The 18,169-nt window shown below is 51.2% G+C and overlaps 1 protein-coding gene across 1 annotated transcript in view; it reads right to left on the bottom strand.

The window, feature by feature from the left end:
* Positions 1 to 3,705: 3,705 nt before the first annotated feature.
* The window catches only part of PACS2 (phosphofurin acidic cluster sorting protein 2), a 76,175-nt gene continuing 61,711 nt past the window's right edge, over positions 3,706 to 18,169 (bottom strand). Inside the window, 7 exon segments of the mRNA XM_066324835.1 lie at positions 3,706 to 8,388; positions 9,331 to 9,423; positions 9,426 to 9,443; positions 11,489 to 11,714; position 13,173; positions 14,816 to 14,951; positions 16,095 to 16,137. Of these exon segments, the coding sequence (XP_066180932.1) occupies positions 8,270 to 8,388; positions 9,331 to 9,423; positions 9,426 to 9,443; positions 11,489 to 11,714; position 13,173; positions 14,816 to 14,951; positions 16,095 to 16,137 (636 nt within the window). The 3' untranslated portion in view covers positions 3,706 to 8,269.

Here is an 18,169-nt window from a genome sequence, read left to right as displayed (position 1 = left end):
CAGACACACAGAGTGCCCGTGCACACACACACACACACACAGAGTGCCCGTGCACACACACACACACACAGACTGCCTGTGTACAGACACACACACACACACACACTGTCCGTGTACAGACACACACACACACACAGGCTGCCCGTGCACACACACACATACAGACTGCCCATGTACAGACACACACAGACACAGACTGCCCATGCACACAGACACCCAGAGAGCACCTCTGCTCACACACACAGCCTCCCCTCACACACCCCCTGTCCTCACACACTGACAGCCTGTGCAAACCAGTGACACACACACACCCTCACCTATGCACACCAGTGGCACACACACTGACAGCCTGTGCACACACACAACACCCCTCTCCTCACCCAGCTCTCTGGGCCCTACGCAGGCTTTGCTATCCTCATGCACCGGCCCTGGCCTGGCATGGGCAGCCCTACACACACACAGGTACAGATTGGCACACACACACAGAGTCTTCCTCACACACACACTGCTGCCACAGGCCATCCACACCCAGGGCAGGAACAGCATGTCCCTGCACAGACACAGACCTTGTACACACCCACAGCCTGCTCACATCAGCACCTTCATCCATGTGCTTCCTATGCACATCCCTCCAGCTCTACACACACCCACCCCCTGCTCACACTCCCCACTCCTGCACTGTCTCACTGGGATCTCCTCTGCGCTTGGATACCCCACTGCCCCCCGCTGGGGCTTTCCCCCTCCTCGGGTGTCAGCCTGAGAGATGAAATGATGGCTTTAGCTTTCCCTTCCCGCTGACCTGTGGGTGTCACTGGGCCTGGGCACACCAGGGCTGCACCATGCAGGTACATCCCTTCCTCAGCCCTGCACAGCTCCTGTCCAGTGTCTCCTCAGCAGCCCTGCAGTGGCTGCACAGTTGCCAAACAGTTGTCAGCTCCAGATCACTGTGCACAACTTGCACATTGCCACTGCCACTTCCTCTCCTACAGGAACTGGCTGACGCCAAAAAACACCCCAAGAAACCACTATTCTATGGAACATAACACCTTTACAGCAGGTCCCCCAGCAAGGGCTGACAAAGTGCAGCAGTGAAGGTGACAGGCCATCCCCTAGAGGACTTCTCTATGCATGTGGCCAAGACTGGGTGATGAAGCTCAGTGAAAAGCTACCCCTCTGATGGTCAGCAGAAGCAGACCCGGAGCACTGCTGTCCTCTCAGGTGAGGCAGGATGACTACACATGGCTCCAACACAGAGCTGGAGAGTCACCTGGTGTTACCTGAACCAGGGGACACCCCAGGACTGCTCCACACAGTCACACAGATCAAGATGGCCAAAAAATATCTGTCATGAAACTCTACTGGAGTAAGCAGTTAACAGTGCAGTCATACCCCTTTACTAGGCAGAGCTGCTGCTTGCACTCTCAACACTGCTTCTCACAAAGTACTGAAACACCTACATAAGACCACCCAAAACATTAACCTCTGCCAAAATACATCTATTTTTCAGAAAGAACAAGGCTCTTGTGAAAATTCACTTTGTGTGTTAGGAAAACAACCCTACAACACCAAATCTCTGAGAGTCCTCGGATCGCAGGAGGGCACAGGGCTCTGCTTTTATGCTCCCGATATGCACCAGGAGCACGGCTGAGCGAGGACAACACTTCTGGGAGTGAAAATCGGTCAGCCAAGAAAGGTCAGTGCGCCGGGGAGCACCACTGTGGCATTCCCTCCTTCCCGAGGCGGCCGGGGAAGCGCCTGCCCGCACAGGCGCCGGGCACACTGCAGGACACGGGGGCTGGCCTCCCCAGGCTGCTGCTGCAACCGCTCTGCCGAGCTGGAAATAATCCAGCAGGACACAGAAAAATCACCCGGGACAAATATTTACAAATCATGTCCTAGAGCACTTGGGAGTTGCACACGGAGAACCGGATGGTCACATGGCGTGGACTGCTTTTTCCAGATGCTAAATTATGTTTTGAACGATAGCAACAAAAACGTGTTGGATCTTCCCTGCTGCTTCTCTCCCAGGTTAAGGAGCAGCTGTGGTCGGGGCCAGGGTGTTGTGTTGGAGGGAGGTGAGCTGGAGCTGCCGGACAAGGCCTGGGAAGGAGCGAGCTCTTGCAGTGGCCCACCTTCCGGCACCCCTGGGTACCACCAACTCCCACAGCGTAAATCCAGACCTCCCCGAGGGCTTTGGGGGCATCCTGGCAGGGCATCACTTGCGTTTGACACGTCTCCCATGGCAGTGAGGGTGCACATGGTCTGAGAAACACCCAGACCTGCAAAAGAAAGATGCCAGTGCTTTGAGAGCCCAGTCCTAGGCAGAAATTCATCTGTCCCAGTGTATGTGGATGAGGGAGGCTCTCCAGGCCCATTGCATACAACCTGACCCAAAGTGGTTCTTGCTCTGCCTCATTTCTTTCTCCCCTCTTCCAGGCAACTCCAGAGGAATGTGCCAAGGGCGCTTGGCTTGGTGCTCTCTCTCCCTGCTGATGTGGGGCTGGTGCTCTGTTTCCCCCAGCAGCATGTGAGCCTTCCCACCACCCCAGTCCCCTCCACTCTTTGATGTGCTGAGACAAATTCCTCCATGGGCTCTAAAAATTAATGGTCAGGATGTGCTTCTTTCATACAGCCAGGCCATCAGTGCAAGTTTACAGCTGAACTTCTGCAGAAAATGCACAGCCAGAACACAGCCTTCACGTGTTTATGTCCCCCAGCTGTCCCATGGTGCCCCCCACAACATTTCACTACCAGACAGATCCACTCTATGGCTTTAGGTGCTGTTTCTGCACTCCAGAGTCCTGAGTTTGCCCTCTCCTAAGCTACTACCATTCCTCCTGCCTGGAATGATCCAATGCCTGCTCTGTGCCACCATGTGTGGGTTTTGTGTCTCCTCTTCCAACAAAGGGCTTGGGCCACAAATGCATCTGCACCTGACCAGGCCATGCAGAGCATCAGAGAGATCCAAGATCTATGTCCTTTGAGAGAAGCCTGGCCTGCTCTGAGCGGCTCCCTTCACCCCAGCTCTTTGCTCCACCAGCTGTCATCCCTCATCCTCGGGTCAGGATAGCACAAGGATACAGGCTGCTCTAGCACAGCATTCCCATTTCTGCCTCCAGCATTCTGGATCCTAAGGACCGTGGTCACAGGCCCATTTCTCAAAATTTCTTCTTCACCTTCCTTCCTCAAAACAACAGCTTAGCTCTCCTCTTTCCTTCATCTCTCCACCTTCTGACTCCCCAGTGCCAAGCCCAGGTGCTTGGAATCCCACACGTCCGTGTCCCTGTCCCACAGTCCTCCCAGAAGCAGACACAGCCTCAGCCTCCCCACCGGAGATGCCCCCCTTGGAACCCCAACACCACCGTGTCCATCCAAGGCAGCCCCCAGATCAGAAACAGGCACCAGCCTGGTCCTTTCCTGCTGTGCAGAGGTGAGCACTGAGTGTTGGAGAGGGCTGTCATATCCAGGAGAGCTGCAGGAGGTGAGCAGATCCTTCTGGGGAAGAAGGGAGCTGGGAAAACAGCAGGGCTTCAAAAACTACAGGAGAGTTCAGTGCTGGGAAGGACAAGGACATGCCAATCCACCAGCTCTGCCCTGGAAGTGGCAGCTGGATAAATACCACAAAGAGAACTGTTTCCTCCTGCAAACAACGGCCCCAGGCATGCCAGAGGAGCCCCTGCTGAGAGACGACTCAGGGAACGGGTGTGTGCTTTCATGTCCAGTTTTATTAGTGTTGCATTAGTACCATAAAATAGTTGACGAGGTCGAGCACGTTGTGGTTTGTTCCAAAAAAAAGGCTATTTACATTTAATCTGTCTTCATAAAAAACAACCCTAGAACCCAAACATACAACAATGAAACAGATGGACAGCTCGGGAATCTACAAAGTGGTAAGGTCCGCTGGTGCGCTGCAGTCCAGACAAGCCTGGTGGCACACCGCCCCAGAACTCAGCCGCTTCCCCAGGGCTGGGACACATCCATGGCCGGGCAGGCAGCACTCTGCCCACTGTCCAGCCAAGGCTCCAACCAGCAGCTGGCTGGATGTGGCCCCAGAACAGTGCTTTTCCTTAAAGAAACCAGCAACCTGCTGCCTTACAAGTTGGCACGTCCCCTTCTACCCCCAGTCTGTCCCAAAGCACCAGAGTGATCCTTCCTGCAGGAGCCGGCCCTGCCAGGAACATCTCCCATGAGAACGCCATTGAAGAGGCTCCACGAAATCTCCAGGAGATGCTGCTGCTCATTTCTGGCCTTCTCCTGCCAGGTTAAGCCCAGGAGTGTCATAAAATGCCGCTACTCAAATATCTGCTGAGATCAAGACCCCCCCCAGATGAAGGGGACAGACACTGCATCCAAGCTAACTTCAAGAAAGCTCCAGGGCCCCAAGCCCTTTACAGCTACAGAGCTGGACTCTCCCAACCGCCCAATCCCTTAGCCTACCAAGCAGCAGGAAAAGACTGCTGGTTCTGCTGCCTCTTGACATGATTTCCCTCTTAACCTTGGAGATTCTAGGTGCAACATCCTCTGCCCTGGCACTCCACTATTCCTGCCAGCACATGCTGCTGGTGAGAAACACAACAGGGCCTTTGTTGCAATCACAGGTTAAGCACAGGGCAGTGTGGTTCCTGGCCGAGTGTGATGATGGAAAGCAAACAGGCATCTCCTCAGCCCCAGAAACCTCCCAGCCACCTATCCCTGCCCTCTCTGCAGGATAAAGCCATAAGCTTTATCTTGTGTTCTAATTAAAGCAGCAAAACACAGCCAAAGAGACCATGGTTCTCCCCAAACTCATGTGTAATTCAGGAGGACTCTGCAGTTACGATGTAAACAGTGACAGCTGAACTGCATGGGGGCTGTGGCACCGAGATAGAACAGCCACATGAGATGTCCCCAACATCACCAGTGCCCCAGCACAGCCAGCCCTGACTGAGCCCAGCCTTTGTCTCCAGGAAACTCAAGCCAGAGGAGCAGGAAGCACTCAAGGTGCAACACGATGCCACAGAACTCTTCCACCTTTCATCAGCTCTCCAGAGCTGCTAAACTAGGTCAGCGTGGCGCAGCTCAGCTCCCCAGAGCTCACCCCTGAGCCAGGCAGGGGCCTTGCCCACAGCAGCTGAGAAAGAAACCAGTGCTCTGAGCAGCCACAGCCGGAGGGGCAGGAGAGACTGGCCCTGTGGAGGGCTGGGGTGAGCTCTGGGACACAGAGAAAGGGACACACCAGGGGACACCACCTTCAATGCACCTCCTGGCTGGAGATCCACTCAGGCGCTGCCCGCCCCAGGCCCTGCCTTTGCTGTCAGACCACACAGCTCCAAAGCAAACCGACGTAGAAGATAGCCCCCATGAGTTTCTTCATGTGACATGTACCTTCCCTGCCCAAACTCTCCAGAGCTGAACACAGAGTGGTGCTGTCTCTGCTCTAAGCCATCCTTCTGTACTCACTGATGTGACCACAGCCACCAAACCCCAGAAGCTGGCACAAATCTGCAGACACGGGCTCACTGCTGCCCCAGAAACTCTTCCTGGTCCCATAGTGAGGATCCTTCAAGTCAGGAGAGCTCACTCCCAGCATGGTCCCCCCAGAAACTGTTGGGGAAGCTGGGAGACCTGAGATCAGGCACTCATTCATGGCACCAGGTCTAAAGCTCCTTCCCAAAACAGCCTGAGCCACGTGCTTTGACGCTCATTTTTTTTTAGAGACAGAAACCTGTATCTATTCCAGGCAGGGAAAGAAACAGCTGCACCAAGTGGCTCCACAGGAGAAACAACAGAGGCACAACAACCTGATCAGAGCTGTGCCACCAAATTTGCATGGCAGCCCTTGCCTCCAGGGCCAGGAAACACCACAGCCACCCTGGGCACGCAGCTGCCAACAGGCAGGCCCAGCCTGCCACTGCTGGACTCCCTCCGGGATAACAAGGCTGAGAAGTCGGGATGTTTTCTTGCACAGAAGATGCATTTCAGAGCAACAACAGCTTTCCACAGGGGAGAAATCAAGCCCTCAGGTGTACAGGGAGTCTCCCAATGAATTTGCTTGTATAAAGTTAGAACAAAACACAAACCAACATGAAATGCAACAAGCAGAAGTGTTTCTCTCACACATACACACACACACACACACGGACTACAGCAGGGCAACACACATTTGATAGGCAGGACTCTGGAAACCTTGTCCTAGCTACCAGGTTTTTCTTTACAGTAGGTTGAATACAAAGAGGAGCACAGTGATGGTTCTCCCCTCATTCCCCAGTAAACAAAGTTATTGCAGTTGGTCAGTCCACTCCACCTCTGCAGCAGCACCACCAGAGCTGCCCAGGCTGCACACAGCTGGAACCCAGCCCCATCACCCTTGTCACATCAGGTGAAATTCAAGGGAGAAATCACATTCTGACTAATCTCCTTTACAAAGCTTTTTTTTTATGCAACAGCCTCGATAAAGATGTGATGTGCTTATACACCCTCTCCCATGCTGCTGCTGCTGCTAGGCAACACTACCCAGCCCCAGAGCATCAGCTCAGGTCACCCAAAAACATCAGCTGAGGGACACAACAACAGCCAGGGGCCAGCACACGGCAGGCAGGAAGAACAAAGTATTGCAGCTAGACAGCGTGTCCTGCCCAGCAGTGTGCCACCAGGCCAGGGACAGTACCCTCCTCCCCTGTGTGGTTTGAGGGGAATACCCAGCCCCTGGCCCCATGAAACCCTTCCCCTGCCCTTGTGCTGGTTTCATGACATCAGCTGGTGAAGCAGCCCAAGCTGAGACAGGCACAAGTTCCAGCTCTCACCTCAGAACCTCCCTGCTAGCAGAGCACACCACCAGTACCTGCCCAATGGAACCTGGGTGGTCCTCACAAAGAGCAGGACTGCCATGCAGCACAAAGGGGGTTCCCCAAGCCTTTAAAAACCCAAGGGTAAGGGATCAGGTAAAAGAAAAAAAAAAAAGAAAAAAGAAAAAAGAAAAAAAAATTTCAAAAGCATCACTGCCCTCAGAAAGTGCCTTCAGGAAATGCTCACAGAGCCTGGCCTGCCCACAAGGAGGGGCAACCAGAAGGGCCCACTGTAAACTTCAGTCCCTTACCCTGAAATGCCAGAGATATCTGTTTTTCCACATGGCAACAACATCCTGCTCCCCACGGCCCACCCAGCACCTGACAGAGCAGCCCATGCTACCTCAGGTGTGCAATGTGACACATGGGCAGCTGGACACGCAGAGTGCCTGGCCAGCTTCCAGTCCAGTTACTACAGTGATTCATCATTCCACAGACAACGGCTCATCTTCCTGGGTTTGTGGGTTTTTTTTGGCAAATTAATATTTTTCCTATTATTTTTGTTTTATTTATTATTTTTTTTAGAAAGCAGTAAAAAAAATCTGCAGCTGTTAAAAAAAAATCCTTTCCCTTTCAAGGCTGGACAAGGTTTTATTGACAGGTAATAATCGGTGTGAGTATGTAAATAGCAGCGACCCCACTGACGTGGTGCTCCTCAGCAGCACAGCCAGCTGGGGAACACAGAGACTGGCTCGGTTTGGTCACTGTCAAAGACCTGGGACACAGGAGTTTCCTTACACATCATATTTCCCTAATTCCTGTTCCTGCCCAGCCCTCCTCAGGCATTGCTTCAGCACAAACACCTGCCTGTCCCCGTGGCAGGCTCTGTGCTCCAAAGGGGATCTCCTCTCCAGACCTCCCTAACTCTGCAAGTGGCTTGTTTTCCACACTGGGCAGTTGAACTCCCTCCAGACTCGCTGATCTCTCATCCTTTGGCAGCAGGAAGAAAAACTGGCCATCCTTTTCTCCTAGAAATACAGAGCGGGGGCCAAACACACCATAACGCACATGATCTTCTGCAAAATCTGTTTGAGCTGATCCACGGCTCCCCCAGCCCACTCACACCAATGAGGTCTCAGGTTAATAAGCAGTGCAGTTACTCAGCTATCTGCTCGTAAGTGGTAGGTGTTCTTGGGCAGGTTGCCTGCTCCTGACAACTCCCCCACGACTTCACGTTGTCAGCACATCTATATTTAAGACTGGTTTGTTGGATTTGTTTTTGGGTTTGTTTGTTGTTTTTTTTTTGCCTTTGTTTAAAGGGGTTTCCTTCCTTTGTAGTAAACGCAAAGAGTTAATAGAAAAAAGTAATTCAAAAGTAATCCAAGCACATCTGTAATTAATTCTGCAGGAGAGGGCAGAGCGACGCGAATCAGAGTTGGCACGCAGTTCCTGGCTCCTGGTGTGCAGTCCTCGGGATGGGCAGAGGGTCCCTGCGCTGAGCACAGCTAGAAGTTAGATTTGGAGTGTCCAAATATGCAGATGGGAAAGTGCTTGACATGAGAGGACCATTGTGCTGCCAGCTGAAAGAACTTGACGTCGTTCCACTCCACCCCATCGATCAGGACTGCAGGGAAGGGAAAAAGAGAGGAGAGTTAGAAAATGCTGAGGGGAAGTGGCCAGCCTGAGCAGCTTTGCCAGAAGTCCCCTTGCAGTCGGCAGAGGGAGGCCTGGCCACACTCAGCTGCTCTGCCCACCCAGCCGCACACACGGGGAGACAGGCTCAGGAGCACACCAGGTTTAGGCAGAACAGCTCGGACTGTTGTTCCAGCATCACTCACCGACACCAGAACTCCCCACACTGATGATTTCAGCGTCATCTGATCTGGCTTCTCAGCTTTCCTAAGAACACTTCATTTTCTTTTTGGGCAAATGCACGCTTAAAGAGACGGACATCAGTCTCTCCTCACTGGCATTCTCACCAGGACATCTATGTCTCCCAATAGAGGTGACACATGTCCTGTGAGGACCCCTCATGCCTGCCAGTCTCACGGGACAGGGTCAGGACTAAGGAGGTGACCCAGGCAGGTCCCTCTGTTGGGGATTACTAACTGAACAGGCTACAAAGGTATTTTTGCTACTGGATGCCCTGCTCCACTGACAGACACTCCAGATCTGTCGACAAGGTGCATATATGGCTCCATGGTTATGCTGTGGCATGAGCATGTGCCAGTGTCCTGCCCAGAGGAGCAGCTACAATGTCACCACTCACCACCAACCAACACTTGCACGGGATGTGCAAGAGAAACGGGAGGACAGAGAGGGGAATGGAGCCTGGCCCTGTCCTCACCCAGACCATTGACTCAGAGCTAGCAAAAAGAGGATTTTCACACAGCCCAGACCTATTAAAGCATTCCCCCGTGCTGGTCACACTGAAGCCCATTCCCCAGGAATATCCCCATCACACTGGCTCCAGGGCACAGGGCAGGACACCAGCTCAGCCCTTAGCCTGGAGGACAATCACAGCATGTGAGCCTTGCCCAGCACCCAAAAGGATGTAAGCACTCACCACGCAGCATGTTCTGCTGATGTTTCGCTGTGCAAATCAACCTGCTGATTCCTTCAATACACTGGCTCTTTGACTCGACCTCCTTGTCCTTTGTTTCTTGGGCAAAAACATCACTGGAAGAAAAGCAAACAAGCACAAGGTCAGTCTCTGCCACTCGTGGGAATTACACTGATTCTTGTTTGAGTTTTTGCATTTCAACATTCATGTCTGAAAATTCTTATTCCTAAATCCTCCCATTTTGGCATGAGTTTGTCAGTGCTGAGCACCATCACCGATGCAAGTGAGCATCTTATCCCTAAACATCTCTGTGTGAAGCCTTTCCCCCTCATAATCCTGACCTTAAAGGGCACCTTCAGGTAACCTCCTGCTCTGTTGGACACCATGCAGGGAAAATGTCTCCATCTCGCAGTGCCAGGTCTGCTGCACTGACTGTGGCCCAACACAGCCTGCGCTGCACAGGCACCTGGCGAGAACAGGAGGGATTACAAAATGGGGGCAGCTGGTGGATAGGAAAGGCATAAGGAGAACTAAAAAAAAGGCCCAGTTCCCTAAGAACTGTCCAAATGCATTAACAAAGATGTACAAACTGGTTTCACAAAAGCCAGTGCTGTTGAACATCTCTGCTGCAGGCTGGGGCACCCCAGGGAAAAACATCTGGAGTGCCCTCAAGATTGCCTCTCCCAAAAGCAGGACACTTACAAAGGGTGTCACCAGGGGTGGCAGTTCCAGCATCAGCAGGGCCACAGCTGTGCTGGCCTGGCAGTGACCTGGCTGCAGGGTTATGTACCCATGTCCTGCAGTCCAGGAGGCTCTGCCACCCTTCTCTCTGAGTCCACCAGGAGTGACTCCCAGGCCCAGAGGCAGAGGAGGTTGTGAAGGACAACTACTGGCAGCCAAATATAATGAAGAACTGCCTTGTGGCTTCCTCAAAAATAATTGTTGCAGAGCTCCTCTCAATTTCTAAAATGTTTCACATTACCAAGGCCAGGAGCAAATACAAAATCACTGGCAACATTGAAAATGCTGCTTTGTTAGTTTGCTTTGAGAAAATGAAGCCACGAGTTTAAGAGCAGGACAGTATCTTCTACTGCCTTTTGACCCACAAAGTATTCTGTACAAAAGCATAGGAATTATAAAATCATGGAATGCTGAGGTGGAAAGATCTCCAGGGTCATTGAATTGAACTGTTAACCTAATACTGCCAACTGCACCACTAAACCATGTCCCCAAGTGCCACATCTATACATCTTTTAAATACCTCCAAGCACGTAGGGATGGTGGCTTCACCACTGCCCTGGGCAGCCGTTTTAGAGCTTCACGACCCTTTTGGTGAAGACAATTTTTCCAAATAGCTAATCTAAGTCTCCCATGGCAGACCTTGAAGCTACTTCTGCATTACCTGGTAGAAGAGACTGACTCCCACCTTGCTCCAATCTCCTTTCAGGTAGTGGTAAAGAGTGATAAGGTCACTCTGAGCCTCCTTTTCTCTGGGCTGAACATCCTCAGTTCCCTCAGCTGCTCGTCCCAGGACTTTGCTCCAGGTTCTGAATCACCCCACTGGCACTTGTGTGGAGGTGGATGCAGGAGCAGAGTGGGAGGCCCTAGACTCCATTCCAAGGGGTACTACTGTTTTGTCACCTCACACGATCTGTGATACCTGCTGGGCTTCTGTTTCCCTTATATACCTTTTTTATTCTCCATGGCTCTTTTGAGTTTAAAGGCTCATAGGATGGGGATACCATTCCAGAAAATATAGCTAAACCAAGTTTCCAGCACACAGCCAGAAAGGAGGGGCTCATTTACCCTCACTGGTGGTTGGGGCATAAGCTGCCTCTTATCTAACCCAATATCCCAAAAGGCACCAACAGGCCCCCAAGGAACATAGGGAAACCACCAGGCGTGGCCTTCTGTGTGTCCTTGCCCTGTCCCAACCTGTGTTCTTCTGGCCTAGACCATCTTAGCTGTCAGCCATCAGGTGAACACATCCCTCCTTTTCACCCCCACAGAGGAACCACCCTTTCAAACCCTATTGCTTTGTGCAGTCACTTCATCAGCTGATGAGGATTTGGGGATGAAATAGGACTGAAGTGCTGTAATCCAGCACTGACAAGTCAGGCAGCTCTGGAGCAGCAGGACAGGAACAGAAGGACAACCTCACCTTTTTTGTTTTTTTTCTTTTGTCACAACAGTCATCGACTGGTTGGCGTGGTTGCGATCTCACCGCTGGCAGGTAACCTGCTGACCTGGAGGGACCGGAAAGTGCATTTCAGTGGTGTTTTTGGTAGTGGAAGGGTCCTTCTTCTCGGGTCTCTCTTCCTGTCCACGGGTGGAGCTGCAATCCAGTAATCCACCTGCAGGCCCATCAACTCAGCACCGAGGCCTGGCTGGGAAACAAGAGGAGGTGGTAATTTCTGCGTGCCTCTCAGCAGGGCTGCCTTCCAGTCAGAGGATAAACAGCTGGTTCCTTGAGGAACCAGGCAGTGACATTTCGTTGTGAGACTCAGCAATACAGAAGCCCAAGAAGTCAGCCCTGAGCGAAGCAGCCTGGGTCTATTGCACAGAACCTCAGTGAGCCAAGACAAGCTGCAGTCCTCTGACTGACCTGCTGCAGTCATGAGGATGAGCAGTGGGGAAGGGAGCACACAAGCACTTACCATAGACGATGCTGAGTTTTGTGACAGCAAAGGCAGCTCCTGAGATGGCTCAGATTACTTGTCTTTGAGTGAGGGGAAAAAAAGGCTGTAAGCACCTTGCTGCTGCCTCCTCACCACTGATGAGTGACTGTCAGGCACAGCATTGCCAAAACCAACTCTCAGCTGGGATGAACAAAGCCTTGGCAGGCACTCAGTTCCCAGTCTCCTGACTTGATTTTTGCAACTGCCTATCCCCAAGCCTTGCACTTGCTGGGGAATTCCACTGTTGCAAAAAAAAGGTTTTCGGCAGCCCCGTGCCATTGTTTTGCTAAACAATGGCAGATTTCAAGATATGCTCTGTTGTTTGAAAACTCCTGTGCATCATGTTGGTAGCAGCCATGCATCCACCAAACATGCTGCCAGTCCTTCTTGAGCCAGCAAACTAAGATGAGCAGCCTGGGAAGCTGCAGCCCTCCTGCCCTGCCTCTCACTGCTAACCCTGAGGGGAGCAGGGCTTCATCATTCAGCAGACCTACAGTGACAGCCTATACCTCTTCCTACACAGTGACAATCAGTGTTGAATAATACACAAGTACTAGACAAAACCCTAAATTTATCTACCAGTCTGTTGAGATAATGGCAGTTGTTAAGGAAGATGAATCTGGATCTTGAATGAAATATGCATCCCTCTGCACCACCCGTCTAATAAGAAACTCAAGGTAAAACAAGGACGCCCCATCATTACAGTCCTCTCAGCAAATCATTTCATTTTCTTTGCCATTTATTCAGCTAAAAGTCAGACTGCAAAGCAGAGTTCATCTTTGATGACTAAAACCAGGTTTTTGGTTCTCAGGGCAATATTCGGAAGCGAAATTCTTTGAGGATGCTGCTTTTAGTTTTAAGGCTCCTTTACATCACATTTCTCAACTCAGTCATAAAGACAAAGCAAGCAAATATTCACTAGGCCTAAGGAAGATTTTATGTTCCATTCCTAGTTAAACACACAGCTTAATCATTCAGTTTTGGTCACTCTCCACCCCCTGTGCTGTCACTTACGGATCAGAAGAGATGAAAAAATGTTGAACCTACACTTCCTCATTTCTTGATGATTTTACCACACAGTATGAAACCAAAAAGTATCAGACTCCTAGAGCTGGGGTGTCAGCTTCAGATTTATCACATCCAAGGCTCACAACTTTAATACCCTACACTTGTGGTGGCACCAGTCCCCAAACCACTTCCTCCTTTAGAAATCCCGCTCACAAATAAGGATTCAGGTCTGCTCCTTGGAGAGTGCACAGCCCCCAGCTCTCTGCACAGCCAGCCAGTTGCTGCTGGAGCACACAGGGGCTCTCCTGCCATCACACCACAGGGACACACCAGGAGGAGCCTGGGGAACTGGGCCCTTGGCACAGGTGAACGGGCACTAGCACCTTCCAGTGCTAGGCACCTAACCTGGCCCTTTCACATCTCTATTTCCTCCTCTTAAAAGGGAACTCTTAAGCCAGTTTAAGAAGTCAGAGGTTAAAGGTCTCTGCAGGGCACTCTGCGGTCAGATGACAGGTTGCCATTTGGTCTCCAACAGGGACAGCAGGGGATGCTACTTAGGGAGGGCACATAAGCCCAGCCCCTGGCACTTCCCCAGCCTGACAATCACAGGATTAGGGATGCTAGAAGGGACATCCCTGAAACATCCTTTAGTAGCCATTAATGGATCTGCTGTCTGTGAATTTCTCTGACCCCTCTTTGATCTGCTGCTGCCACAGAAGCAGCAGAGGCAGACATGGTCCGTTCCCTTCTCCCTTTTAACTGAGCTCTTGCAGTGTCACTGTGTGCCCCCAGCTCTTGTGCCACAGGCTTCACAGAACCCCAGAGTTCCTGGAGTTGGAAGAGACCTCTAGAGATGACCCAGTCCAACCCCCCTGCCAAAGCAGGGTCACCTGGAACAGATGACACAGGAATGCATCCAGGTGGGTTTTGGGATGTCTCCAGAGAGGGAGACTCCACAACCTCCCTGGGCACCTGTTCCAGAGCTCTGTCAGCCCCTACAAACCCCAAACCCCTGACTTTACACAACCTGAGCGGCTTATTGCTTTCCTCTCCTCTCCTAAACTGCAGAGTCCAAATGCTTCTAGTTCCCCCTTCTCACAAGACTGCTGCTATGTTCCCTTAGAGGTTTAGGGGAGTTAACAAAATCAAGGGGAACTTCATCAAGTGCCTCTGAGTACTAGAACTGTACACAAAGTGTTAGACAGCTACACCAACATTTTGTGCAGCAACAAAACGAAGAGTCACGGCCAGGGCAAGTCTTACTGGCAACTTACTAAGGGTTTTCTCCCTTCACCCTTAAAAATTTCAGCTAAACCAGGGCTTAGTATTACTTGTAGGTGCAGCCCCCTTGCTGTTCAGATGCTCTTTCAGGCACACACATGAATGGGAGCTGCAGTTCCACCTTACATCTGCCAGCACTACCCTCACAGAGAAAGTCATCAGTTCCTTCAAAAGTCACTCTGACATTCCACTCACTTGGCCATTACAAACATAAGAATCATGAGGGATTAGCCTGGCACCCACGTGCAGTAAGAGTCAGTAATTTTTTTGAATACCTATCTTCCCAAGCGAATCCTGCCCTTGAGACATGCAGCCCTCCTACTAAGTGCAAGATCCCTCCTGCCCTCCCCAGCTCCTTGTCAGCCTCAGCAAGGACACAACCACTCCAGAGGCAAAAGAGGTGAAGGGGAAAGGTGACAACTCTAAATGTTTGCTAAGGATGAACAATGTGTTTTCCTCTGGCATGTGCATGCCAGATAAGCCAGCCAATGGAGCTGTAAGGAGACAAAACATGGTTTTACCTTGGGGAGGAGAAGCTGCCTGTAACAGATGGTGAGGAAGGGGGCGTGGGGGAGGCTTCTTTCACAGCAGGAGACACGGAAGGCGGGGTGGAAGAAAGGACAACAGAGCTTGAGGGAGCTGCGTCATCAGAGTCACCTTAAAAAAAGGAAGTTAAATAGTTTGTCTGGGTTTGTCTCACAGCACAGAACAGTGGAATAAAGCTCAATCTCCTTGTCCATGCTCCTGCTGCACAGGTTTGTTCAGATTCAATCCAGAGGTCAGCTGGCCCATCAGTTCTGACTGGCTCCACACTTCTGAGGGGCTTTGTATGCCTGGGTACAAGGCAGACACAGACAGTGACACTCCTTGGTGTCCCTCACTTGGCATCTGCTCTGCTAGGGTTTGCTCCCAGCTGATTTTGAGCCTCCTGCACAGCCACAGCCCAGCTCATTGATCAGCAGGAAATCTCACCCTGCAACCACTCTTGGAATCCAGCACCTCTGGGCGATTGCAGGGATCTCCCCATTCCACCTGCCTCCACCCTCCACAACCAAAGCTTCATCCCCTTCATCTTGGCCCTTCAGGATGGTGGGAGCACTGTGGCAGCACGGGGTGACCCACAGAAGGGCTGCCTTCATGCACAAACCTGTGTGTAACCCAGGCCACAAGAATCTGGGTTTGACAGTGAAGCAATACAAGAAACAATCCCAACACAAAGAAAACAATATTCCTGTGCATATGAAGGAGGAAAAAAATAAGTTCTCATTGACAAAATAGCATCACCCCACGTCTGTGTATGTAAGCAGACAGTATCCTGTATATCAGCTTTGCACTCCCCCAATAAAAAATAAATGGGTCTAAAATTTTGTCCGCCCTGAAGTTCCCAGGCACTGAGATCAATTTCATTCAGCAATTGAGCCCACTGTAGGGAGACAGGCATGAATTTCTGATGAACTGCCTCCTCAGGCTGAACCAAGAACCTCAAACAACTGGAACAGTGAATCCACCCCACTGACAGCATTAGAAAAATGATGTTTGCACAAACATGAGAGTAGAGCTTCCCTGGATGGAGGTGTGGGAATCTCACCTGGCCTGAAGCTCCACGTAAAGTAACAAGAAAAAAGGGCCTGTCCCGAGAGAGGGGGCTCTTCTTCTGCAGGCAAAGCACTGGGAGCTAAAAAAATCCAACTCCACCTCACAGTGCTCCAAGGCATCAGCAATGGACAAATCTGCTCAGCCTGTCAAGTCAGGCTCCCACCTACTGTAGGACACAGAAAGGACACACAAGATGTTCCTTACCTGATGTTGCAGAAGATTGTTCCACTATTCCAACCTTCACCACCTAAAGGGGGCAAAACAGAAGAGCTCTATCAAACAAGGGCCCCCTGAACTTCAGGAACCCAAACCCCAGCACTGAGCTCATCTCTGCACTCTGCATGGCACTGTCCCTACAGTCAGAGAAGTTAAGGAGTCCTCTAGGAGCCAGGCAGGTCCTGGCAATGCCCAACTAAGCAGTGCCAGCTCACATCCCTTACCTGACCCACACAAAGGACAGCACAGAACCTGCAGAGCTGTTACAGACCTGCCCAGCTCTGCACAGCCCATCAGCTCCAAGCAATGGCAACTCCAGGGAGAAAAAGGCTCAGAAATATCCCTTCAGCACTGCTTTGATGCACCTGCTAAATTGCAGACACACTCCTTCCATTGCTCAAGAGCAGCCACTTCCAGGGTGCAGCATAGCTGGGGTTTGTTAAGAAACCACAGAAGCAACAAAGTACAGTTTCTGATCAGAGTTATCTACTGTCTAAGCAAGGGAAGTGTCCAACAAAGAAGATAAAGCCCCTACCAAAGCCTCTGGAGGCAGACAGGGACAAACCACCACATGGACAGGTCAGAACAATCCAGATCACACTGTAATAGGGCACAAATGTGTGTGGCCAGTCACCAGCTGGCACATTAAGATTAATGATAAATGTCACTGGCAATAACTTGTAGAACAGAACATGCTGCAAACAAACTCCCAAGAACACACTATGCCTAGAAAGATAAACTGGCCCTTGGTGATATGAAAGCAGAGACCTTTTGCAGTGATAATCTGCTATGGTACACAGGGATCACACTCTCAACAGTGCAGAGAAAAAGCCTTTTTAAGGTCCTTAAGAAACATGCATCCAGGGCTAATGTCAACCCTACACAAATGCTGACAAACGGGAAAGAGCTGCAAAGGGAGCTCAGGTCAATAAAACTGCTTTAGAATGAGAAATTATGTCATGCAGACTGTGTGGTTTGAGAACAGAAGATCATTAAGTTCAGACACGACCAGGTACCATGCCTGGACCACATCTCTAGGGAGTACATTTCTGTAATATAGATCAAAAAATAATAAAAAAAAGTTAATTATTAGAAGCAAAACACTTTTGCAGAGTTTGGAGGGCAGGGAGAGGTATGCTCAACAGTAGATCTTGGAGAGTTGTCAGGCTCTCTGGTGGATTCTGATTTAGATCCAGTCTTGAAAAAGCCATCATGAATTCAGCAGTGCATACACAGGCTCCCCAAGGGCTCACACTGGCTTGGGAGAAGGAGGCTGCAGCTCAGTTTGGCCAGTCTCCACCCAAAGGGCAACAAATCAGGCTCTGGAGCGCAGCAGCCATGTGTGCTGTATGTGTTAAATGCCAAGACGATGTTTCAGAGACTGTCACTGACTGTGAGCAAGAGGAGCAGAGTTAGGGGAGGGACAAGCAAAACAGAAACCTGCCTGCAGCCACCTTGATCTGCAAGCCAGGCAGGAAATCTCTTCTGGCCTTTTCCTCCTTGCTGGCTGACTGAAGATGCTCAAGTTCAGAGATGGGAAGAACACAAGGTTAAACACTTTGCCTTCCCTCCATTCAGGGAGGTGCATGAGAACACTGCAGTTCCAACAGGCCTCCATCCAGGAAAGTTGCAGCAGCCAGCCCCCTTTCCCTCCAGGAAGAGGCACATCCTGTTAACTCTCCAGACAACTGGCTGTCAGCCCAAGGCAGCTTGAGCCTGGCTTTTGTGCCCATCTGGCCCCTCCTAAGGCTCCACTCCCAGCACTTTGAGCCCAGCTGAGCAGCACGGCACTGCCCTGCCCATTTCTGGGTCAGAGACTGCACAGTCCAGCTGCAGGACACCAGGTTTGACACCCTAAAAGCCTAGTGCACCCAACATCAGAGCTGCAAACCCAGAAGTCACTGACTCCCTCTCTTCCCTGTCCAACAGCTCTGAGCAGGCTGCAGCTGAGGGAAAGAGCCTCAGTGATGTTCATGTCCAGCCTCAGACTTTGTGAGACACCTGCAATTGGCCTTTCAAACTCTTCAGATGTGTTTCACGTGTTTCACAGGGCATTACTGTCA

This window comes from Sylvia atricapilla, chromosome 9 (assembly GCF_009819655.1).
Source record: "Sylvia atricapilla isolate bSylAtr1 chromosome 9, bSylAtr1.pri, whole genome shotgun sequence".
Lineage (NCBI taxonomy): Eukaryota > Metazoa > Chordata > Aves > Passeriformes > Sylviidae > Sylvia > Sylvia atricapilla.
The sequence above is the reverse complement of the archived record's forward strand: the minus strand, read 5'-3'. Positions and strand labels throughout refer to the sequence as shown.